At 48.1% G+C, this 26,290-nt stretch overlaps 1 protein-coding gene across 3 annotated transcripts in view; it reads right to left on the reverse strand.

Annotated features, from left to right (window-relative positions):
• Nucleotides 1-230: 230 nt before the first annotated feature.
• The window catches only part of ERMP1 (endoplasmic reticulum metallopeptidase 1), a 40,651-nt gene continuing 14,591 nt past the window's right edge, over nucleotides 231-26,290 (reverse strand). The window contains exons 5-15 of one of the 3 annotated variants that reach the window (XM_025891377.2): nucleotides 25,008-25,154; nucleotides 24,259-24,351; nucleotides 22,179-22,391; nucleotides 21,173-21,393; nucleotides 18,438-18,612; nucleotides 17,894-18,084; nucleotides 14,193-14,345; nucleotides 11,645-11,847; nucleotides 10,990-11,105; nucleotides 3,162-3,325; nucleotides 231-3,051 (exon numbers count right to left, since the gene is read on the reverse strand). In XM_025891377.2, the coding sequence (XP_025747162.1) occupies nucleotides 2,887-3,051; nucleotides 3,162-3,325; nucleotides 10,990-11,105; nucleotides 11,645-11,847; nucleotides 14,193-14,345; nucleotides 17,894-18,084; nucleotides 18,438-18,612; nucleotides 21,173-21,393; nucleotides 22,179-22,391; nucleotides 24,259-24,351; nucleotides 25,008-25,154 (1,841 nt within the window). In that variant the 3' untranslated portion in view covers nucleotides 231-2,886. Of the gene's footprint in view, nucleotides 3,052-3,161; nucleotides 3,326-10,989; nucleotides 11,106-11,644; nucleotides 11,848-14,192; nucleotides 14,346-17,893; nucleotides 18,085-18,437; nucleotides 18,613-21,172; nucleotides 21,394-22,178; nucleotides 22,392-24,258; nucleotides 24,352-25,007; nucleotides 25,155-26,290 lie in introns of those variants that run through there. The other 2 variants (XM_073878171.1, XM_073878170.1) reach the window with 2 other exon arrangements.

Raw genomic sequence — 26,290 nt, forward strand, 5'->3', positions numbered from 1 at the left:
TGATGTTAGCTGTGGGTTTTTCCTAGGAGGGGACTTCCTCACCAGGATAAAAGACTCTGTCGAGATGATGTATTGTTACACACTGATGTTTCAGGTATTAGACCAACTTTTCCTTCCTTTAATTTTCATTCCATTCCTTTAATAAATCCCACTTGGTCACAGTATAGAGCCGAACTTGAAGAAATACATTAGTGCGTATTTTTACAAATCAAATAAAGAAGAGCCAGACATAAAGAGGCCTAAATGCATTTTGGCTTTATTGGCCCTAAAAGGCGACAGGTGCATGATGAGGAGGTGTACCGAACTGTACCGAGGCAATTCACTGAGAAAGCAAAATAACTTGCATAGGAACTTGCCCAGGGACCTGTTCTGTGGGGGGGTGGGGGTGGCAGTGCCCCCCTTCCTTGGGAGGAGAGGAGAGGGAGTGGTGGGCCACTGGCTGAAAGACCATTTCTTCCTCCTGCCCCCACAATCCTTCTGGATTAGCCCTTCAGTGATTTTCTTTGCCAATGGAGAGGATTTTAAAAAGCTCAACATTTAACAAAATATGATACACAATTTCATTCCAGAGTAAAAAGCATTCCAGTATTTCCTTATTGAGCTCTTTGCTCACATACCCGCTCTGCCCACGTGAGCCATCTAGGTCTTTAAAAGCAATTAAAAAGAAAAGACTTTAAGAAGGCTCTGTGGACTTGAAATAACCCTTCAAAGCTGGGCATACAGACCAAACAAGATCGGGTTTTTCTGTTAAGATACTAACTAGGAGTTTAAAAAGTTTCAGTAATGTAAGGCAACAATTAATCCTCAGCAAGTCAGCAAACCAGTGAAAAGAAAGACCACTGTTCTTCCTACAGCTTCCTGAGTGAGCAGCCGACTGCGGCCCCTTCAGTGGAGACATCTTAGCAACCCTATGGGTGCTCACTTCCAGCAGCTAAACTGGAAACAGGTACTTCATGCAGCAGTCTTTCTAAGGTCAGACTCTTTCACTGCATGTGCAATACTGGGCTACTTACACTGAAATTCTGTAGGGAAAACTACGTTTATTAGAATCTGAAAAGGCCCTCTCAGAAGTGAGTTTTGAATGAGGAGTTACTCCAGTCTCCGGCTGCTGCCTCAAGAGCGGCATGAAGAGTAAGTGGACGTCCTCAGCCATTTCTGGCACTAAAGCAGTCTACCCTGAGGCCAGGGAGCATCTTGAAAACCGAAACAAAAAAGACTGTTTACAAAGAAAAACAAAGGCAGAAAGAAAACCATGATGATTACTGAAAGGGAATCACATCCTTCCCAAATGGGGGGAAGTAACTTTCATATGATGCCTGTCCTCAACGTGGGACTCCCACCACAAACCCTATTTCAGAGCAGCCACAGGGACAAAGGAACTCGGCCATATTTCGAAGTTCACTGAGCCATCACTTTTTGTCCGCAACTCTGATTCTCTATAAGCTACCAACCCGGCAACCCTTCCCCACCCGACGACGTCGGAAGTCCGCTGGCGCGACTGCTAGCAGGGGGCGGGCGCCCGGGGGGAGCAGGCCTGAGAAAACACACCGCATCCGTCTGTCACAAGTCCTCCTGTGATGCACGCCTAGTGCCACTTTGTTTTACTATGGCTTTTCTTTAAAATGCCTTTTTGGCCTATGCTGGCTAAACTCAGAGTGTGTCCAGCCTTTCCAGTTTCTTAATGGAAAAGAGCAAGCTAGGAGAACTGACCACTCATCTCCCCAAGCCCTTCCACTGCCAGAGCCGAGACACACCTCCCAAGCCACACCGCCGTCTTCTAAATGAAAAGCACCTTGAGGTCCTCGGCCTGCCCTCCTGCAGGACCCTCATTCAGCAGCTGCAGGGCCGGTGGCCGCGCTGCAGGCGGAGCCAGCACCTGTGGCCCCCGGGGAAAGCCGGCTCTGCTGGACACGGACGGATGAGACCGGCGACAAACCGACAAAACTAAGGACTCAGCGCATCGATAAAGTTATGCCCTAAAGGATTAACCTTGGATAACAGGACATGCCTACTAAATGAAGAGAATCAGTATTTATAAAATGCCCAGCCACTCGTCACCCCACTCACTTCCCAGCCCAGAGCAGCCACCGTGGCAACCCTGGGCTCTGAGGGCGGAACCGAGCCTGTGCGCTTGCCTCCACGACAGCCTGAGCCAGAGGACCGTGGAAAAACCCCTCAGGAAAGGCAGCTGGACAAACGCTCTGCTGAAACCGGCAAAGTGGACAGGGGAAAAGTTAGACATCGGGCCTTGAAAGCAACTCCGAAAAGCATCACAGCGACGGCTCTCAGGAACCTCGTGTCAGAAGGGTGCGCATCCCCAGCTCGGCACAGGCTCCCACGTCGGGACCCTGGGCTTCGCTCTGGAGGAGCCAAGCACCTTCGAGCAGCTGCCTGAAGCAGCAGAGCCCTCGCTGTCCCTGCCTTCTGACCCCTAAGGTTGCCATCTCAGGGGAGTCTTGACTCCAGCGAACGGATTTTAGCTACCATCCTCTGACCAAACCATCTTGGGCTTCACCTGGAAATGTCCTTTGTCCCATGCACGGCTCACAGTACCTTCTACATCTGTCATGATCCTAAGGGGTAATAACTACTCAAGTGGTTTGTTGGCTTTTATCCTTAAGGTCCCAGAGAATGACTGACGGGTGTCGTGGTGGTGCCCACGGTGCTTCGGGGCCAGGAAGCCGGCGCTTTCAAGTGTCAGGCCACGCGTCCCTACCCCACAGTGTCCCCATCATCATGCTGGGCCCTGAAGAGTGTCAGCCCACGAAGCTCTCTGAACAGGTGCTCATTCAAAATCACTGACTTACAGACATCCATGTAACGCGGGGAGAAACCGCGTCACGGGGGGTATCCTGCTGGGCATGTACTCCGCGCTCCTCCAGAAGACTAAAACACAAAGAGACTGTAGGTGCACACCCAGGCAGAGGGAAATGTCCAGGCTGGGAACTTCTCTCTCAGAGCATCCAGCTGGGAGGATTTCTTATCTTCCCCAGAAAAGTAGTGGGCAGCAATGGCCACAGTGACCATCCCTTCAGGCTGTTCTTCCAAGACCTGGCAGAGAAAATTAGTTTAGTTCTCCGGTTCTAGGAAGGCAGGATAATGATCCCAAGCGTCACCTGGGAGCCTGATCAGTGACAGCAGCAATTCAGGGAAATTCCCACCTGTACTTCTATCCAGAACCGCCACGCAGAGGCCTGGAGCCCGTGGGAGTAAAATACGAAGTAGTCCCCTCCTTTACTTGTGACCGGGGTGCCGTTGCCAAGAGACCACTGAGAGAGTGTTGACCCTTTGTGGGTTCGAATGTAGAAGGACATGTGGCTCGGTCCTGTAAGGTAAGAGGAAGAAGAGTTCACCTTTTAAAAAGCATCAAGGAAAGCAGTTAATGCGCCACCAAACCAGCCTCTGAAGGACCTGCCTCGTGTCACCTTCCAGATACTCACTACAGACCTACCGGAGGTTCTGCTTTGCACCTCCACTCCGTGGCCTCAACCGGGGGAAGGAATGAGCTCCAGCGGAAAAGGCATAAAATTTACAACGAGGAAACCTACAAGAACCTAGTGCACGTGAGTCCTTCAGAAATCTAGAGAATAAGCTTCATTGAGCCAAGAGGTAAAAGAACTGGGGCAAAAGAGTAGATAAGACTTAAGAGACCCAAACGCGTCACGAGGGCGGTGGTCCAGTAAGGGAGGGAGCCCCAGACACAATGCAGCCAACGTGGAGAGGGAGCGGGGAAGCAGAGCTGTAGAGACTCGTAGGGTTAAGGCCACTAAAAACTGAGATAGTGAAATGTTACATAATATGTGGTCAAAACAAAAAAAACTTTCCTAAATGCCAGAAAATACTCTCTTTAGTTAAAGACCAAAGAGAACCTGTCCTACAACAAAGGAATACAGCAAATAAAGCATAAAGTGGAGGCCAAATGCATCAGTCCTAGAAATAAATGTGAATAGATCTAATCAGCAACTAGAAGGAGAAAAAACTTCAACTGGGCTTAAAAAGCCAGATCCAGTCATCTATTGTATTCAAGAAATATACTTAAAAGAGATTCAGAAAGCGTAAAAATAACAGTATGAACAAAGTGGACACAGTTTTTAAAAAGATCTCTTTTGGGGCGCCTGGGTGGCTCAGTCAGTTAAGCGGCTCAGGTTATGATCCCAGTGTCCTGGGACCGAGTCCTGCATTGGGCTCCCTGCTCCTCTCTCTACCCCTCCCCACTGCGCATGCTCGCTCTCTCAAATAAAAAGACCTCTTTGAGCTCAGAAAAAAACCCGCAGGACTCAAGACAAAAGCATTACATGTAAAAAGGCACTTTTTAATACTAAAAGCTTTAATTCACAGTAATACGACATTGTGAGTTCTGTGCATCAAGTGACAGCAACTGCTTGATGAAGCAAATCTACAGGAGATGCAAAAAGATATACATGCAGCCAGACACAAGTAAGAGACTAATGAGTTGAACAAAAAGGATATAAAAAGAGCAAAAGAAATGATCCGTGAAGTAGATCATGTGGATATATATACACAACTTTAGAAGATAAATTCTGCATTATCGGGCATGTACAGTGGGCACAAAACATTAAATATTAGCTATTTATAAAGGAAATACCGGTTCTATAAAATTGAAATATAAGTAACACTGACTAATTTGGTAAAACTTAAAATTATCAATAAAACAAAATGATGGCCTTCTACCTAGAAATTTTAAAAATCTACTTAAAAGACTCAGGGTGGCTCAGTCGGTTCAGCGTCCGACTGTTGGCGTCCGCTCAGGTTGTACTCTCATGGGTCATGGGACCAAGTCTGTTTTGGGCTTCCTGCTTAGCAGGGAGTGTGCTTGGGATTCTCTCTCTGCCTCTGCCTCTCCCTCCGCCCCTGGGGCATGCTCTCTCAAATAAATAAATCCTTAAAAATAAATTTATAAAAGACTTGGGTTAATAAAGAAGAAATGTGAACAAAAATTACAGAAATTTTTTGTAAACAATGAAAATATTACATATTAAACTACCAGCCAGGTACATGTAAAAGCAGCGATAAGAAAATCCGTTGTAATGTTTTTTCATCTATTTAAATAAAATTTAAATCAAAATTTAAGTACAACCACCAAAAAAAAAAACAAGGAAATGTTACAGATAAAGCAAAAAGCAGAAATCAACAAAAGAATGAAAATAGAACTAAACCGCTGTAACTTAGTGAAAAAAATCTATTCTTTTTTAAAATTAACAACTACTAGCTAACCTGGCTAAGAAAGAGGCAGGGGAAGGGGAGTGGAGAAAACCCAAGTATACAAAAAGAATAAGAAAAATAGAAGAACTGTTTAAAATCACATGTGACTACTCTGCAGACCTCTATATTATTAAATTTGGAAACCCAGATGAAATGGATACTTTTTAAGGAATATAGATTACAACAGGGATACAAATCTTAGGCAGACCAATTTCCCCAGAACAAGTTAAACTACCCCTGCAAAAAAAGGACCATGACCAGATGGTTTCAGAGAGCAATACAGGCCAACTTTTCAACCAGATTGTTAAATGCTTCCAAAACTGTTCCAAGGCATTCGAAATGAAGGACAGCTTACCATTTTCATGATGTTTATACATTTATAATGTGTAACACATACCTAAATCTGATTAAAGAGTACCCAAAAAAAATAAACATGGACCAATATTACTCATGAGTATTAACTCAAAACTTCTAAATATTAGCAAACAAAATCCAACATCATGCAAAGAAAATAACAAACCACGGCCTAGTGGAAAACACCATATCAAAGGACCCAAGGAAGAAATAGCCTAGGATTATCTTTACAGATGCTGAAAGTAGCCTTTCCCAAAAATAAAACCCATTCCTTATAAAAACATTCAAGACGTGACTACTGTTAAAATGCTTGCCTAAGGCTCGCCTCTCACACGCTAGGAAACACTAGACATCTGTGCTCTACGTAAAGCAAGGATGCCCACTCACCACGTCCACACCATTCCACACCATACGAGCGGCACCAGCCACTTACACACACCAATTACAGGCCTGAGGACGGGTAAAGAAGAAAGACTGTATTTGCAGATGATACACAGTAGTCAACAAGCTAGACTTGAGTTCTGTTTTTGTAAGGCTCTCAGGCTAAGAATGGTTTTTATGTGTTTAAAAAGCAGTTAAGGGACACCTGGGTGGCTCAGTCAGTTAAGCGTCTGCCTTCAGTTCCAGGTCACGATCCCAGGGTCGTGGGATCCAGCCCTGTGTCTGCTTGTGCCCCTCCCCCCAGTCATGCTCGCTCATTCGTTCTCTCTCAAATAAATAAAATCTTAAAAAAAAACAGTTAATAAAAAATCCACAATAGGGACATACAACAAAGCCCAAAGTATTTACTAGCTCTGGCCATTTAAAGATTGGCAATTCCTAGTATACCTGGGGAACTCTAGAGAAGCAATGATTAACTCACCAAGTAAAAGATTCAGTGAGGTAGCAAGATACAAAATTGACATACAAAATATAACCAGTTAAGAGAACATAATGGTAGAGAAAACCCCAATTACAATAGCAACAAAAACTAGATGAGGAGAATCTTATTAACACTCCTGAAAGACACAAAAGTAGACATGAACACATGAAAAGCTGACATTCCCAGTTCTTGGATAGGGTGACAGTATTATGTCAGCTCTCCTTAATTTATAAACTATGATACTCCCCAAAATACCAATAAGCAGTAAGTTTTATGTCAGAGTCATACTAAAGTTCATATGGAAAAACAAACATGCAAAAATAGCGAGGAAAATCCTGAAAAACAAAAACTATAAAGGATCTTTAATCCTCAAAAGAAGCTTAACAAAGCTTCTATAATTAAAATGTGGTAACAGGTACACAGGTACACAAACAGACCCACACATATATGGTCAAATATTTTTTCTGATTTCATGACATTTATAATCACAAAACACAGGGCAGTAGATGTGTAACTTGCCTGCCAGGAACCTGAATTTTACTGGAATTCTCCAAATTGTACATAAAGGATAGAGAAAGGTTTGGCCTTTCCTGCGCTCCCTTTTTACAAGCTGGTGATTAAATAAAAATCAGAAATAATTATTGGCATGAACAAGAAACCAGCTGGTACAAAATAAATTTATTTCCAATTAAATTTTGAAAGTCTAGAGAAACAAAAGTATCTGCCTTTGAAAGCATCAGCTGAGGCACTTAATTCCCTGTAAGTGCTTCATTCCCTTGGTTAACTGCCAAATTTTATGATCTCACTACCCCCATCTTGTGTCCTCCACCAGTTTTCCATACGAGATTTTCAAGTCCCTTCTGTGTTAAACTGAGTAAACTATGCCTTAGCACAATAAATATAATTATTTACTTTTTACAGTAAATACAATGATGGCTACAGTCACCAAAAAATACAAAAAATCAAGCAAGCTACTTGTGAAAGAGGAAGTTTGGTAAAAGAGTGGGCAAAGCTGAGGTATATACAATCAAATAATTTTGACAAAGATGCCAAAGCAGTTCAACAGGGTAAGGTAAATCTCTTCAAGAGATGATGCTAGAACAACTGGATATCCATAGAGGAAAAAAAAGAACCTTGACCTCTACCTCCCACCGTACATAAAAATTAATTCAAGGTATATTATAGGCCTAAATGTAACAGCTAAATGAAGCTTCTAGAAGGAAACATGAGTCTATCTTTGTGACCTCTGGGTAGACAAGGTTTTTTTTTAGAGAGGACACATAAAGTACTAATTCTAAAGAAAAACCTGATAAATTGGAATTTATAAAAATTTAAAACTTCTGCACATCAAATGACCCCATTAAGAAAATGAATGGACGGGCGCCTGGGTGGCTCAGTCATTAAGCATCTGCCTTCGGCTCGGGTCATGATCCCGGGGTCCTGGGATCGAGCCCCGCATCGGGCTCCCTGCTTGGCGGGAGGCCTGCTTCTCCCTCTCTCACTCCCCCTGCTTGTGTTCCCTCTCTCGCTGTGTCTCTCTCTGTCAAATAAATAAATAAAATCTTTAAAAAAATAAAAAGAAAAATTAAAAAAAAAAGAAAATGAATGGACAAGAAAATCTCGGAATCTGATACATACATATCTGATAGAGGACTATGATCTGGAACATACACACTCCTGCAAGTCACTAAGTCCAATTTTTAAAAGGGAAAAGGAAACAAAGCAAGGTAACTGAGGATCTTCCAATAGGCACTTGGAAGAGTGCCCTACATCATTAGCTACCAGAGAAGTGCTAAATGCCCCACAGCAATGGTTCGATGGAAAAGAACAGCAAACACTGGAGAGAATGTGGAAAAGCTGGAATTCTCCTGGACTCCTTGTGGGGAACCAACAACATGCTTAATGACCCAGACCTAGAATATTACGTACTGGAAGACTATTTACATGAAGCTCAAGAATGGTACAAAGTGAACAGTAGCAGGAACTTTTTTAAAAATGAACTTCCTGTGTTAAGAGTTCTCCTGAGAAAGAGAACCAATCCTCAACATCGTATTAGCAAATCAAGTCCAACACTGTGTAAAAAGAATTACATACTACAACCAGGGGGGATTTATTCCACGTACGCAAGATTGGGTCAGCCTTGAACATCAGTTAATGTAATCCATCACACCAAGAGGCTAATGAAGAAAAATCACCTGGTCACATCAGGAAAGAGAAAAGCAAAATCCAACATCCATTCATAGGCAAAGCTCAGCAAACTAAAAATAGAGGGGAGTTTTCTCAACCTGAGAAAGAGCATCTACAGAAAACCTACAGCCGACGTGATACCCAGTAAAAATGTAGACGCTGTCCCACCGAGACCAAGACCAAGACAACGATCCCCACTCTTACTACTCCTCACAGCACTCTTGTTCACAGTACTGGAAGTCCTAGCTAATGCAGTAAGACAAGAAAAGGTAATAGAAGATAAAAAAGATTGGGAAGGAAGAAATAAAATAGTCTTTGTTTGCAGGTGACATGATCATCTATGTAGGAAATCCCAAAGAATCAACAACAACAACAACAGAAAACTCCTGGAACTAATAAATCATTATGGCAAGGTTGCAGGATATCAAGTTAATAAACAAAATCAACTGTTTTCCCATATACCATCAATGAAAAATACTATTTACATTTACATCAGCATCCCCAAAAATGAAATACTTAGGTACAAATCTCACAAAAGTTGTACAGAATCTATACGAGGAAAACTACAAAATATAGTTCTGATGAAAGAAAACAAGATACAAATAAATGGAGAGACGTTCCATGTCATGGATAGGAAAAAATATTAACATGTCATTTACCCAACTTGATCTATAGATTTCAATGAAATTCCAGTCAGAATCCTAGGAAGTTCTATTGTGGACTGTGACAAATTGATATATGGAAAGACAAAAGACATGCAATATCCTGAAGAAGAATAAAGTTGGAGAGGACAGATACCACCCCCTTCAAGACTTGATCAGGAGTGCACTGTAATGACAAAACAGAGAAACAGATACACGGAACAGACAGCCCAGAAATAGACCCACATGAATACAGCCAACTGATGTCTGACAACGCAACAGAGTTGTTCAGCAGAGGCGGGACAGTCTTCAACAAACGACAGTGGGACAACGGGAAATCCACGTGCAAAAAAAAAAAAAAGAATCCTACACTCAGACTTTACACCTTTCACAAAAATTAACTCAGAATGGATCGCTCATGGATCTAAATAGAAAACACTAAACTTGCAGAAGGTAACATCAGAGAAAATCCAGAGACCCTGGGTTTGGCAATGACTTTTACACACGACAGCAAAATCATGCCCCATGAAAGACAAACTGATTACACGGGACTTCATTAAACTTAAAAAAACACTCTTGAGAGAATGAAAAGACAACCAGATTGGGAGAAAATATTTGCAAATCACTTATCTGATAGAAAGGACTTCTATCCACGTGCATGGAGAGCTCTTCAGCTTCAACCACAGAAATCAAACCACCCAGTTAGTACACAGACACGTCACCAGGGGTGACACACACGGCAGGAGTCCGTGAGAAGATGCTGCACACCGTGGGTCAGGAGGGAACTGCACACGGAAAGGGAGACACCACCAGCGCTCTGTCAGAATGGCCAGAATCGCCGAGCGCGGCTGGGAGCGCACAGGGTGCAGCCGGGCTCGCGGAGTCCGGCAGCTTCTGACAAAGGTAAATATAGGCCGGCCACACAATCTAGCAACCATACTCCTAGGTTTTTATCCAGGTGAGTTAAAAACATGCCTAGACGAAAACCTGCAAACAAATGTTTCCAGCAGCTTTGCCAAAAACTGGACGCAACCAAGCAGCCCATCCTTCAGCAGGGGAACGGCCGAACTGGGGCACGTCCATATCGCTGCTGAGCAGTAAAAGGAAGAGAGCTCTCGAGCCCCTAAGACATGAAAAGGCCCTGAAATGCATATGCTAAGTGGGAAGGGCTACAGATCATATGCTTGCAGCTATAGGATACTCTGGAAAAGCAGCAACAGTAGAAACAGTAACGGAGTCAGCGTTGGCCAGAGGGAGTGGGGAGGGGGGGTGGCTGCGGGGAGCACAGGGGAGGCTCAGGGCCGAGAATCTACTGTATGTGATACGGTGGGGACACGACATCACACATTTGTCCAAACCCCCCCCCCAGAACTACGCAACACAAGAGTGAACTGAGCCTTAATGTAAACCGGGGACTTCAATTACCAATAATGTATCTGCACTGGCTCATCCGTTTTAGGAAATACACCACACTCCAAGGCAAGATGATAATAAGGCAAGTGGGGGGCGCTGCGGGGGGTGGGGGAGCTCTGCTTTCTGCTCAATTTTTCTGTAAACCTAAAACCACTCTAAAAAAAAAAAGTCTTAATGAGCTTTAAGTGCTCTTAGAAACACTAAGTTCCCCCTAGGTTGCTAGTCACTATCATTTAAGGAAAACAATACATACTTAAGAATGTTAGGAAGTGAAAGAGAGAAGAAAACACTGTCCTTCCTGTCACTTACCTGTGGCTTCAAACGTCAGCTTCACAGAATCCCAGGGTGTCTGTTCTTTGGACACGAGTCTGAAATGAGCAGGATCTCCTGGAGAAACTTCTGGGGCAGGAAGATACCAATTTTTCCTATTTGGAAAGGTAGCTTCAATATTTAGGATGCTTAATTTTAGTTGACAGTTATCTCTGACTCATGGAAGTGGTCCAAATATATGACTCACATTCTGGGTATGAAAACAACCTCTGCCGGGCAGAATAAACCATGCTAATGATTCTAAAAGCCCGTTAATGTGTAATAAAACCTTCCCCAAAGTAAGAACATTCTAGGTGATCTTGATTCCGCCACCCATCCTGCGCCTTCTTACCCAGCCCTCTCCCACCAAACCACGAAAACGTCCCAGAAATGAAACGGTCTGAAGCGAAAGCTTCGCTGCTCTCTCTCGGGCCCAGCCTTTCTAACTGCTCGGGCCTCTAGAGGACAGACGTCCTAAATTTGAAAAAGCAACAGTAAGCTTCTGAGTGCTTTCTCCCACTTGGGCAGTGACGGAGAACACGGCACACGTGGCACGTGACGTCTGGGCCACCCACGTCAATCGTGAGGCAGGCACACAGTGACAGGACTCAAGACAAATGCACCCCCAGTGACAGCAGCTCACGAGGGGACCAACCTGATCAGGAAGTGCACCGGGAGGTACCACGGGAAGCCACACAGGGGTGCGTCCTCCTCACAGTGAGCTCGGATGGTATCGTTGATCTCAGGAACGTGAGGCGTTACGTGAGACATGCCCGTGTAATCAAACCCATTGATCCATATTCCGGAGTCCCGCTTCACTGCGTGTCCGTCCAGGTCATGAAATGTTCTAGTCATATGCTGCGAAGAACAGACCGATGAGAAAGCTACTGCTGGAGTCCCTTCCCCCGCATCCAGATTAACAAAGATGGGTGAATGTGACAAAACCAAGAACCGAGGTGGCTATGGAGCAGCTGAACCCCTCACACGCTGCTGGCAGGGGCGGGGTGGGCACAGCCCCTCAGGGAACCGCTCAGCGTCACCTACACGTGCACAGACCGGTCAAGCCCGCCCTCGGGCGCCTGCAGGGGGACCTTAGAGAAACGCCGGCAAGGTTCGGGAGCGCTGGCTCAGCTCCGTCCGTGGTAGCACACGGTGCAAACCACCAAAATGCCCACCAGCAGCAGAAGGGGCTTCAAGTGAACCCCGTCGCTGAACCACAGTGATGTGAGGCAACATGGAGGCCTGTCCCACGCTGCCGGGCCACACGCAGCCAGTCACAAAGGAATATTTATTAGGTACGGCTTTGTAACAAGCTCAAGAAGAGGCAAACTGCATCTTCCTGTTTAGGGATCCATATGCACGCGGTCCAGAAAAGGTAATAAACTTCAAGACTGCATTTCCCTGGGGGGCGGGGCAGGGGAGGGGGAAGAAGTGGGATCAAGAAGGGGCGCTGGTTCTTAGCAGGCACTGCTGAGGTTCTTTAAAGTCGACGATGGATACAGAAATACAAAGTTTTATTATTTCTTACAAATATATTTATACATTTAAATTTTATTAAAACTTCTCTGAAAACCCATTTCAGATTTGAAAGACACGAACATCAGAACTCCGTTAGGATGAAGGCTGAAAACAAACACATCTAAGACAGAGACACACACACTCTCCCTTTTCAGGGCGGCCTGAAGCTGTCCCGAGCAGAGACAAACAGCCCCGCTCACCCCCAGCCGACAGACGCGGGCACCACGCTCCAGCCAGCGCAGCAGGAAGAGAGCACTGCGCAGGGCAGGGGCCGGGGAACTCGGGCCTGCAGGCCACACTCACCCGTGGAGGCACCGGCTGTGGCCACTCGTGCTCCACAAAAGGGCGGTGACAGAGGCCGTGTGGCTGGCAGAGCCCCAAGTTTTTACTACCTGACCCTTTTCGGGAAAAGTGTGCCAACTCCCAGCACTGCGGAAGAAGAGAACCGCAAACAAATCAGAACAGGAGTTTTTAAAAATAAAATGTCGTTTTTCCTAACTACTACTACTAATGTAATTATAAAATTTTAGCAAGTCACTGAAAACACACTGACTCTCCTAAAAAGGAGCTGTTCTTCACTCAAGGTTTTGTAAATTGTCAAGTTTGTCACATAAGGCATATCGCTGTGTCCTCCAGGACTATAAACAAGGAATAGTTGGCCCTTTGTCAGTATCTCCTCCCTGGTAACTTATATTCCAAGTGTTACTATTATTCAAGTCCATGAATAATTACCTGGGTTATGACTCTTGGCTTTTCTTCCTTTTCCTTTAAGATTTTTTTGTAAAGTAGGCTCTATGCCCAATGTGGGGCTCAAACTCATGACCCCGAGACCCAGAGTTGTGTGCCCTACCGATCAAGCCGACCAGGCGCCCCTGTTTGAAGTTGGCGTTTCTGTTTCGCAGCCTCGGAGAGAGAGAATGGCTGGAAAAATAAGGCAGCTTAGTTCTTTCTCCTGAGTTATACTGCCAACTTCAGAAAGTTTGCTGAAAACCTAAAATCCACGGACGTTCTAAATCCCGTGTTACTCGTCCCTAAGTTACTGTATTTTCATTATGACATCCTACCTCAAAGGCTACCTAAGATCCTTTTTTTTTTCTTTTTTTAAGGTCTTGTTCCTTTATTTGACAGAAAGAGAGAGAGAGCGCACGCACAAGCAGGGGGAGCGGCAGAGGGAGAAGCAGGCTTCCCACCGAGCAGGGAGCCCGATGCGGGGCTCAACCCCAGGACCCCGGGATCATGACCTGAGCCGAAGGCAGACGCTTAACTGACTGAGCCACCCCCGGGTGCCCCTACCTAAGATCACTTTTATTAGCATTTTAAAATACCGGTTTTATTTTACCAGTGGAATTCAGATTTTTTTCTCAGCCTGCAGACGCTTTTACGATCTGTCCTTCTAAAAGCTCTTCACTCCACAGCACATACTTGCTCTTGTTTTTCTAGGTAGGGGCATTTTTATAATTTGAACAGTTAACGAAACAAGCTGACGTGTCTAGTTCAGCCCCTTGGGAGGAGCGTGTCGCAGATCAGCAAGCCTCTCGGTGGTCAGGCTTTTCCTCACGGCCGCACGCACAAGAGCTGAGCACAAGTGAATAAACAGACCGAGCCTGCCGGCTTCCCTGGCGCTCGGTGAAGCTCGGCACACACGAGGCGCTCCCCTCCAGACCCTCACGCGAAGCTGCTCTTACCTGGAGAAACACCCTCTTCGGCTTCGGGCTGGCGGGATGAGAGCTGTACGGGAAAAACACGCCACTACAGACCAGGAGGAGCGTGACCGCGCACACCGAGGAGAGAGTCAGCAGGGTCTTCTTTGTGCTCTTGGCAAGGTAGATGAAGTTAATCTAAAGGAGAACGCAGAAACAGGCCAGTTACCGCCGGCTCTGTACCGGGTGTCACCGAGCGACCAAGAGGAGCGCCTGCCGGCACCCCACGCCTGGCAGATTAGCGCCGCCTCGGGGCTTGGCAGCCCGGGCAGGAGCCCTGCTGGTGCCAGGCAGCCGGCCGGCGAGACGGGAAAGGACACAGAGACGGGGTCTCGGTTCCGTCGGCAAAGACACCAGGATGGAGACCCAGCACCAGTCAAACCATGACCTTATTTTACTTCTGATTCTCTCAACGCCCCGCGTTAACCACGGCACAGTAGACGCCACCTGTCCGCCAAACATCATGACATCAGGCTTTTGTTAAAGAACCGGAGGTAAGAGTGTAAGCATAAGCAAGCCGGTCCCAAGGAAACTCAGGTTCCGCTCCTGATGCTCTGGCACCATGCCGCGGTGCTGGCTTCGTCTGGACTTGCACTTAGATGCACCACCAGGACACCACGTGTGGGCCTGGCCCTTCGGGGCTGAGTAACCAGAGCCAACACAGCCTATCGGCACATCTGCCCTTGGGCAGGGGCATCTAGCACATCCTAGACCTGCTTCTACTAGCTTTTTAGTGGCCATGAAATCACAGAAATCGAAGTTGTGGGGGACACAAGTGACTCACGGGGTGCACCCACAGATCCCTCAGGGGTTCAGAAGGAGCCACACTGACCCAATCCCAGCTCCCCTGGTGCCTCCTCCCCCTTATCACCCACCCTCCAGGGTCGGTAAGCAGAGCATGAATGTGAAAAGACTTTAATGGAGATGAAAATGAGAAAACGGGCAAACATTCATAACCCACCATACGCTCTACTATATGAATTAAAGGACCGTAAAGCTGCAGTGCATCAGTATGCCAGCCGGGCTCAGCTCCCGCAAAATGGTACCGGTCTCGGGTCAACGACCTTGCGTTCGTGCACTGTGAGCAAAGACAGGACAGCACCCAAGGAGCTCGGACCGTGAGTTAGCAAAACTACAATGTGTTACCCTGTCTGTCCCTCTCGGTCCTAAAAGTCATAAGATTTTAAAATGTGGTTCCAGAGAACAGTGTCAACCATCCCGCCAAGTAACGACTTCCCCTCCGCGGGAAGGCTGCCCAGCTTAGTGTGGAGAGGCTCTCAGATCAAGAGACGACCCGCCTGTCCTAGGCCGTGGCTCCTTCCACCCACGTCCAGCCACTACGCGGTCCTAAAGCCTCCGCGTAAGCCACGCTCCCACATCCCCTTTCCCTGCTCACACCACGAGGCTCCTCTGCCGCCCCTCCCGCACGTCTCCCGGAGGCCTGGTAACGGCGGCGAATGAGCTGCAATCACAGGGCACAGGAGTGACGATGCGTCTGGATGCCACTACCTTCGATTTCACTCTTCTTTCTGCCTTAAGTGTGACATCACCATCACTGGGTTCCCAAATGCGTGTGAAATGGAATGAAGAGAGCATGAGAAGGGTCTCTGCAGCGTCCATGGGTGCTGGCTGTCTTGTTCCCGAGTGTCCCGCGGTCACTCAGCAGCCGTCTCATTTAATCGGGACAACCCCAGGACACCGGCTACCCTGCCACCAGACGGGCCCTTAACTGCTTCCTAGCAAGCGGACTCGGTCAGTCCCCGTGCACTGAAAGAAGAACTCTGGAGACCGGCAGTTCAGCTCATCTCCCCCAGGGCGGAGACCCGCTGCCTCTACTCATCCGCCGCCCCAAGGCCGCTCCACGGAGGCGAGGCGCGGAGTGAACGGTGCGGCCACTTCACCTTCTGGTGAAAAGTAAACGAGCTGCTGAAGTATCCCAAGAGGCACTCTCCAGAAGCTTTCCTACTAAAATATAATTCAGAAGGCAATACACCTCAATCCTCTCTCCATGGTTTCCGGGATTCCCTTCCTCGGGGGTCATTTTCCGTCTCCACGGTGAAGTTGTCAGGGTTTAGTTTGTGCTGTTGCACATGGGACAGAACTGAAACGCCCCACATTTTGATCATCACTGCTGAGCACTAACAGCTTTCACCCACCGACCGGGGTGGGTGGGGGGGGACGGACCCAGTTCATGACTCTGCTGACTCTGGATCGCAACCTAATCTACATGTGATGAACCCCAGACCCCTTCAGGCTTCACAGCAGCCAAACCCTTTAGTGACCAGCACAGAGAATTTAAAGGCTTAACATTAAAATCCAAAGAGGTAAACCCTGGAGACATCAAAGCACATTTTAGAATTCTCCATCCACCCCTGCAAATACCAGTAAGGACTGAATCGTTCTATTAAAGGCCAGATGGCTGGAATGCTCAGACGATCGCAAACAAGAGCGTGCGGAAGAACTGCTCTCCAGGGCCGGATACACAGTTGGGCACGCGGCTGCTTACTGCCTGTTTAAGGGACTCGCACGGACGCTGCCGAGCACGCACGTGGTATCCTTATGTGCCGTCTCTAAATCCTAACCCCCGTGACGTGCCCTTCACCGTATCACTATGGAAAGGCTCACCATCATCTCTGTGGAGGAAAACACTAGAGTAAAGCCACAACTGTTTTTTCTATCTAGTCCCCGAACTGCAAATCCTGGAGTGTATCTATGGGTATGCAGTAACACTTCTTATTCTCGGGAATTCCAACGAAAAGAGCCACACCACAGAGACCGGCCTCCACGAGAGGGGCCAGGTCCGAGGACACCATGCCCAGGGCAGAACTCTGCCTGGAACTTGCCCACACATTGGGGCTCGTCTTCCCTTTGCAGAATCCCGGGGAGGAGAAACAGGGATGGCAAAGGTAGGACTCTCCCTGCAAGGGCAGAGCACTGCAGAGCAGAATGACAAGGCCTGTGACACTCTGCATCCTCAGTGTCTGTCACCCAAGGAGACAGGCCCCATCGGTGAACTGTGCACCGTTAGCAGCCGGGAAGTCAGTTGAGTGATAACGGAAAAAGCCTCATCAGATTCAGCCTCCCTCCACCAGCTCTAAGAGCACTAATAAAACTACCGTGTATTTATTAACATTTGCTTCTCATTAGGAAGTTGAGAACACACTATTAGGAGTCATTCTAAAAATCCACCACCTGGCGCGCCTGGGTGGCTCAGTCGGTTAAGCGTCTGCCTTTGGCTCATGATCTCAGGGTCCTGGGATCAAGTCCCACGCTGGGCTCCCTGCTCAGCGGGGACTCTGCTTCTCCCTCTGCCCCCTTCACCCCAGCTCATGCTCACTCACTCTCTCCCACATAAAATCTTTAAAATAAATAAAAATAAATAAAAATCTACCACTAAAGCAGTCTCCACCAGATCTTACTTGGTATGCACTCTACAAATTCACATTCAGGTAGTTTGACAGCTGTGAAGAGATATAACCAGAGGACTTGGGAGGACAAGGAGGTTAAAAACAAAACAAAACCACCCCATTTCACCCACATTCTACACACACATTCCCCATTTCTTTTGCATAGGTGTTTCTCAATAAAGCAACACTATTTCACAGAATCTACTGTAGCTAAACTCATCACAAACTTATATAAAAAATGAAGAAAGAAGAAAAAAAATTTAAATGTTTTTTCCTTACAAAATAGGAAGAGAGGATCATGGTACAACCAGCCAAAATGGAAGCCAACACGACGTCAGGTGGGATTTCCGAACCACTCCTCCCGAGGATGGGGGTAAACATCTCGAATACCGCCCAGATGAGGTACAATGCATAAAGATAAGGAATAAACATCCCCAAAAGGTAAAAGGCAATAAATTTTCCTTGGGCACCTAGGGAAAACGAGAAAGAAAACACACATCTCTGAAATTCTACAGTGAGATCCAGATTTTATAGTACTGGTGTACATGAGACAGAATGCTTTTATTCAGTGATAAATAAAATACAGATAATAATGCAACAGAGTTATGTAATACATCATTAGCTAATATGTTCGTAAATGTGAGCATGGCATGGGGTATGAGGTACAGGATGAAAATCTCTTAACATTTAAAAAAACAAACAGCAACGATCTTGAAAGCCTACCCCCAAAGACCAAAGGGGGGGAAAAAAAAAGTCCATGCAAATCTTGTCATAAGCATTTTAAGGTATTTTCCCATTTGCATCAAAACCCCAAATACCGTACCATGCTGCTTAAAGTCTTTGTGCACGCAAAGCTTTGTGAGCAAGGGAAAGGCCACCCAGACAGCACTAATAAACGCCGAGCACAGTCCTCGGTACGTGAGAGCCAGGAGGGAAACGCAGTGCACACACAGCGAGGTGTCAAAGAATACTTCTCCCAGATACTGGTCACTGGCATTCTGAAAGAAAGAAAAACACACCAGTAGTCTCACACGTGGGCCATTCACAAAGACTGTCGCAGTACCATTTTCATTGCTCAGAAGAGCTACACGTGGTCTTAAACTTCAAGGAAATGCTCACGAAGCCACCTCCTGTCAGGACGGCTGCCCTGGGAAGGGGCATTTAGTAAGAGGGAGTGAAAACATCCTGACTCGTGTGCAGAATGTGCTCCCCGTCCGCCAGGCTCATAGTCACCTTTGGAAATTTTCTCAAATCTCCTAAGAACATTCACCCCTGTAAGCTTTTCTATTTACGCAACTTCCAAAGAACTTCAAGCCAAGGAGGGAAAGGACCTGCTCGGAGCAGCTCAAGTGCTGCGAAGCCACTGCAGCCCCTCTGGAGCCCCGGCCATGGCGTCTGGCTGGATTCCCGAGGCCTCTAGGCCTCTCCACCTCTCCCCGGCCCTGCGGTGCAGCCCTGCTCCCACCCTGGATTCCTGCGGCTTGCGCATTCGTAAATCTGATCCCTACTTTTGGGCTTTGAGGTCTGCAGACTCTGGCACAGCCCCTGGAGTCCTTCAGAGGAGAGCTGCCTAAGAACTTAATCCGTCCCAACACCTCCGCATAGGAGCTCTGTTCACGCAAACATGGAAGTTATCATTTCAGCGCAGGGACCCCACACCGAAACGGCCCAGGCCCTGGGTGGTACTTCAAGGGCTCAAAACAGTTTCAGTCGTGTGTTTCCAAAACCTGTCCAGGGTCCTCGGACAAACCCCCTCAGACATGAAGGGCCAGCGCTGTGACACCTCTCGATGTTCACCACAGTGTGAGGATGCGCGGTCTTTAAAAATAATGGAAAAGAAAATAATTTTTAGGACTCTGTTTGAAGCCAAGTCCCACTCAGATGTTTAAAGACACAGGTCTCAGCAGCGCCGACCATACCTTAAACCCCCAAACTGTGGCCAAGGTCGCACAGATGCCCCTGGAACCCGGTTCCCCTCCCCCCGCCTCCTGCCAGGCCTGCGCACGGCCATTCCCCACACCGCCCCCCGAGTCCCCATCCTGCTCAGAACAGGTCAACGGCAGCCTCCCTGATTCTCAGAGCCCTCCTGCAGCCTCCTGCTGGGCCACCTGTCTGGTTAGCAACCTTGTCTTCACCACACGGACCTTCTCCCTGGCTGTGACCCAACTGCATCTTGTGCTCTCCCACCTCTGACCGCCCATCAACCGGCTCTCTATCTGCCACCCTTGCACTCACACTTCACAAACCCAGGTCCAGTGTCCCCTTCACAGAGCTTCCCGACTTCCACACCCCACCGTCTGGCAGCGCTGGGAACACGCCACTCCTCCCACTCATCCCCAAGCGCCGCAAGCCCAGATGAAGCTGTGAGCCCCTCAAAGAAAGAGACCGTGCCCTGACGAATCTCCGTACCATCGGCCTCAGCACGGTGCCTGGCCCACCCGGCACTCTGAGTATTTGTGAAATGAAACACATTATCCTTCCGGTGGTGTGTCCAGCCCCAAATTTTATGATCAGAAAACTAAAATTAGTCAAAGTAACTGGAACTTTACTAATGGGCATTTCTGTCTCCTGCCCCCTGCCACACTCACCACCCCCCCCACGCTCTAACACACCGCTGCACTACGAATAAGCATGTGAACTTGAGCCCCACGGCATCCTCTTTTTCGAAGCTGAAGCCACTAAGATACAAGTATTAGCTCATCCATAAACAGATGGCTCACTTCAAAAACCTCCCTTCACTAGGCCTGTTAACAAGGAAGCACTCCACAGAGCACATCCGGACATGAACTGAAACGGAGACCAAGGTTCAGGCACCAGAGATCCCCATGGAAAGATCTGGATCACCATCTCCTGTGTGTCCATGCTAACCTCTAGCAGGGCAAACAAAAAACAGGTGCGTTGGCAGTCTTGAAAATAAGTAACAGAACTAAGAAAGAGTTTCCCTTTAACTCACAGAACATCTTTGGAAGCCATGGGTCACTCTCACTGTAGTTTGCCTTGGGTCCTGTTACTCTGTAACCCTAATTTCCACTTTTCTGTTTACCAAACGAACATATACAATGGAAACCCTAAGTCAGCACCAATCATTCTGGAACCCTCTCTCCCCTCCCCCCGCCACCCCGTACTTCCACCCCCAAGCCACAGCTGATGCTGTCAGCATCTGCATCAACAACACATGGGCTAAAGAAAGGGGAGGGAACTGGAGAGAAAAGTCTAGGTGTGGCTCAAAGGGCAGCAAACGCCTCCCGTGTGTCCACGCCCCACGCCCGAGCTGCCCGAGCGCGGGGGACAGCGGGCGCCCTGGCCCTGCCCCCTGGGGGGGACGGAGTGCAGCAGATTCGGCAGAGGCGGAGACAACCCCCCAAACACTGGCAGCTTTACAGCGGCACCGGAACCCCCCACAAAACCCTCCGAAGATGGTTCTGGGAGCCAGTTTCCTACAATCTTGCCAAACCGTGTTTGCTCGCTTGGAAAGCCACACACAACGGATCCCACTTGAGTCTGTCTTCGATCCTTGAAGGCAGCAAAAAGAAATCGATAAACATGCCTCACACTTACCACATAATACAGTTTTTTTGCGAGGGTATGTATGAGTACTATTTTGGCCACAGCCGCAGTTCCATACAGACAGACGGAGACATAGAAGTGGTTGTACCACGACAGGGACTGTCCAGCCAGGGAGACGAACACCGCCAGGATGAGCACAGTGACCAGGCTCGTGAACCAGCTTATCAGAGTGATGCCAAGCGCGCAGAAGAAGTCCTTCGTGTAGTTATCGGCTAATGCAGACAAAGCACAAAGCAGACGTCACCAACCTTACCCAATCAACCTCACGGCCAGTCGGTGGAGGTAAAGGGGCAAACGGCAAAACAAAAAATTCACCATTGTCACTGAAAAGTCCTAAAATGTCCCAGGGGTCAGGTCTGTCAAAAACCTGAGCAACAAAAACTATTCAAGTAACAGTTGCTGAGAGCGCGTGGGCACTAAAGACTCGGAGACGTAAGTCCTGCAGTTCGGCTTTAATCTTCAGCAGCTTCGGGACGTTCTGTGGATCAAAATACCGGCAAGAACGGAAGGCTACGTTCCACCCGGCATCCCGCCGGGAAGCTGATGCGGGAGGAGGAGGAGGGCGGCCAGGTAACCGGGGTGGTCTGGCCCTGCGCCTTCAGGCTGGTAACCACGCATACCAGCCTGGAGTACGAAACGTTCCGAGCAGAAGGAAGCCAACTGGGTCAGACGGCAGGACAGAGCCCTGACCACTGGTCTGTAGTGTGGACCAGACTCTTTCATGGGCACGTCCACTAACGGTCATCTGTACAAACCATTTCTCAAGGGCTCCGATGTGCCATCTCTGTGGCCTAAGCACAAAGAGGCCCACTTCCCCAAGACCAGAAGTGGAATGGGCACATTGATCTGATGATCTTAGGCATGTCTTACCATATAAATCAGACGTTTGGTTTCTTTAAGATTTTGGACTTCTTGAAAAGGGGCAAACAGACTAGAAAAACCTCAGGCAAATTCTTATACCCAGGCCAGCACTGTGGTCTTAGAGGAAAATACTTACTCTTGTGTTTGGGCTGCAACAACTTTTTGCCCAGATACAACACGCCGGCCATTACCACCACGGAGTTGATGATTGAGCCGACGCGGGAGGGGTAGGCAATGACAAACAGGCCCAGCACGTCAAAGAAGACCATGTTTCCATGTCGATACTTAGAAGAAGAAGGCAACATATCAGACGTAGCTAGATATTTAAGAACCGCTAAAATGTTGTCACCTATTAGTAAAGAAGAGAAAGAGAACGAAGGTGAATAAACCACGCGGTCTGAGTAGGGACCTAACTGACAGAAGGCAGGCAGGGAGCGCTTTCTCCCCCCGTCCCCCCAGCGTTCTCACAAAATGTCTCAAAGAGGCCCATGCACCCACTCTGTCTCGTCTGCACAGAGACGCTCAGCCAGCTGGCCTTCATCCTCTCCCTTCCACGAGAACTGTTCTCTGACCCACTCTTTCCTCAATGCTGACAAACCCAAAGACTGTTTCTTAGTCTGCTCGTTAAACACATACCTTAAATACTGCTCTAGATACCAGAATTTCAGTGCTGAGCCAAGAGACACAAGCCCCTCAGGAAGCTCACAGACACCAAACACGCAGTTACGCGTGTGTTCAGAATGAGGAATGTCAATTATATCTCATTTAAAACATGAATACAGACAGGTAGGAGAGGCCCCCGGGACCACATCATGGGCAGCTGATGGAGTCTGAGAAGTTGGAGAGGCATTTCTATCTAGATGCTCCTAGAAAAGCACTTGTGTGCTTGCTGCTCAGGGCCGAGGAAGGGCAGTGAGCACGACGGGCAGGCAGCCCACAACGCCAGAGCCACGAGGTGAAAGCTCGGAGGGGACTTTCCAAATACAACCCAAGTCTGACCCCGGAGTGCTCAGCCACGGCGCTGGGGAGCACGAGAGTCCCTGGCGGCCGGAGCCGGGCACACCAGAGCCCCCGGAGCTCTCACGCGGGAGCGGGAAGCAGCCGTGAGCGGGGCGGTTCTCCCTCGCTCGTCCCAGCGCTGACCTCTGCTTCCCCTGAGACGCCACGCTGTCTTATCGTGCCATTTCGGTCACTGGCTTTTCCATCTGCCTGCAAATGTGTTTTCCCCAAAAGCTCAGGTTGAGTCCTCTACCTTTGCTTCACTCTTCCCAAGCCCATTCCCACCCCCCATGCTTCTCTGGTTTTCTTGATGCCTTTGATTCCCAAACCTGTATTCCCAGTTCCGCCAAGAGCTCTAACACCATGTGGGAACGTCCATCCGGCCGGTTTACCGACCCCTCCGTCGATGTGTGACGGAGCTGACAGCCTCCTTCCCCTCTCCACGACTGCTCTGGGTGAGGTCACCTTCCCACGTCCCCATCAGGGTCAATGGCACCGTCTTTCCCCAGCCAGCTGGGGCTCAGACTTCACAGCCGTCCCTGCCGCCAGCCGCCTGGTTCATCCCTTCCTTCCAACTGGTCAGCTCTTGTGCAAGTTCCACCCGGACTGTAGTGTGACACTACTCACCAACGATCCACACACACACACACACACCCACCCTACCCACGTTCTGCTCTTGCCTGGAGCATCCTTCTCTTCTGCACGGCGCCAAATCCTATCAACTCTTTCATTAAGGTTCCCCATCAGACTCCCCTCCCCTGACTACTCCAGATTTCTCTGGAAAGCACATTAACCCTCTGGCCCCTGTGTTGTCCTGACCCCTGTTCTGTAACGCCCCCACCTGCCCTCACCACCCAACTTGGACTGATGTGACTTTCTGCACCCGGGCAAGCTGTCCTCTAACACGCGCCGGCGCCCCCTCCGACATCTGGCTTCCATTCTGGTACGCGCTCATCGCTCAGCCCCCTCGCGTGCATCCTGGGCCTGCTCTCTCTTTCCAGTGCCTCACAATGAAGAGTCTTACAGTCCTGATGGCTAACCTAGACTTCAAGGCTAAAATTCGAGCCCCTCATCTCTCTCACTCCAAAGCCCCACCCAGCCCGCGCACACCACACACCGCGTCCCTAACGCACGGTCCACAGGGTAGTTACAGGTCTGTAGGTCAGCCCGGATATTCCATCCTAACATAGAACAAGAGTCTACATTTGAATACCAACCTGCTCTCTGAATGGAATCTGTTAGAATTCTGTCCGCTGTGTCATACTTGGTGTGATAAATGTATCCATTCTCAATAAAAGCTAAGTCAATTCCTAGAGACACAAAAAAACAAGACGTCATTTTGCTCTGAAGAACCACCTTTCTTTAAGCCTGTTTGTCTAACATTAAATTTCTAAGAGACAAAATGTCAAAGCCGTGGCGTGATTGCTTAGTCACGTTTATGAATGTCTAAGAGAATTCAGAGCCGTGGCACAGCATGACTGAGGAAGTCCACACATCAGGGAGACCTCACAAGTCACACAGCAAGGGGCAGGCGTACAGGGCTTAGGAGGCCGTGGGAACTTTGCCGTCTACACGCTTGCCGAGCCAGAGCCAAACTCTAACTTCGTCAGCCGTACAAACCGCCCAGCAAGCAGCGAAGCAAGACCACAACAAAGCCAGAGACCCCTCCAGGATCTACGGCCACCTTTGGGGGTGGGGGGTAATGAAATGCTAACCAGCTGTCCCCCGTGCTGCCACTGTGTGGGGCAAGATGACATGTTCTAGGAAAGGCAAGCGTTTAAATTAGCCCAGAGTTTAAAAGAAAAGGAAAACATCTGGCAATCAGTTTCAGTGACTCAGAATACACAGCTCTCAGGCGCAGAGCGTGCTCTCCGGATACGCTGTTTGCTCACAATCTTGCCAACAAGTAGAACTTGCTTCTGCTTAATCGCTATCGCACCACGACCCACAATAATCCACAAAATACCTGGAATGTTCCCAAAATCCCTGTAGATGCGGAAGTCGGTATCTGAAGGAATGATTCCACTCTGAAAAACCTCCTGAGCCACCACGGAAGCGAACGGGTGCTTAGCGGCGGAAACATACGCTTGGACCAGCCACGGGTTCTCAGGACCTAGAAGGAACACGGGCACACAGTACAAGGTAACGTGGCACTGTTCTTAACACACACGGAACGGCCACCGTGGTGGTCTGGGGAGCCAGGTGGTCTGGGGACGCAGGTCCAAAGTCCTTTAAAGAGGATAAATACAAAGGAGAAAACATACCTAGCACTAAGAACTTGCTTCGAAATCGCATCATCCACTAGGAGGACCAGGTCTCCTTAGGGAATGGCTGATCCCAGACCCCGGGTGGGGGCAGTACAAGCGAACTTGGAATGCCTCGTGCCGGGAGAGGAGAAACACATCCACAGGATGCAAGCACCAGGTGAAGGGGCTACCACTGGCCTAAGTGCTGACAACTCCTGCATCAAGATGGCAGCAACACAGCATAGAAAACACATGACACGTGGAAAGAAATACACAAACAAGGGAGAACGGAACGCTTTCCTTTGAGAATTCCAGCTATCAGCTATGGACGGAATGATGGAGCCAGAACACTCAACACTGGGCTAACTAACGTCACAGTAAAAATGCTGTGCATCCAGAATCATCCATGTCTGCCAAAACCAGGATCAAAGTCTCATGAGAAACGGAGTGTGTACTCAGTGACAGAGTACCTATTACAAAGAGAAAACAGTAACTTCACAAAGCAGAAAAACCTGGCAAATACCATCATCAAATGACCAGAAGCTACCATCACCACTGGTGCTCAGACACAGGCCGAGACTCCCGACATGCACACTGAGAACACAGATTGTGAAAGAACGGTGGTGATTATCAAACTGAATCATGTCAAGATGCTAGTATTAAAATACTATGACAACTAGATGTTAATAACCAAAATTATCCTATTAAAGTATTATGAAAACCATACTGAAAAATGGGTAAAGCTAAACCAGAAAGGAGAGCATCATCAACAGCAGATGATAACGGGCCCTCTGGGGAGGGAGGGAGCTGCATCTGAGAAGGGGCAGGGAAAGCCCATGGGAGGTGGGACCTACGTCTAGCTCCTTCCATCCGCAGGGATACAGACGTATTCACCTTACCATGATTAAGTTTTTCACTCTTACACTTTTTAATGTGTGCGTTATATAATCACTGTGACGGGTCTAATAAAACATGACAATCAAGAGCTCTTTGTTCCCGGATT

This window comes from Callorhinus ursinus, unplaced genomic scaffold (genome assembly GCF_003265705.2).
Source record: "Callorhinus ursinus isolate GAN/ISIS: 27379988/994484 unplaced genomic scaffold, GSC_fseal_2.0 scaffold28, whole genome shotgun sequence".
Taxonomy (NCBI): domain Eukaryota; kingdom Metazoa; phylum Chordata; class Mammalia; order Carnivora; family Otariidae; genus Callorhinus; species Callorhinus ursinus.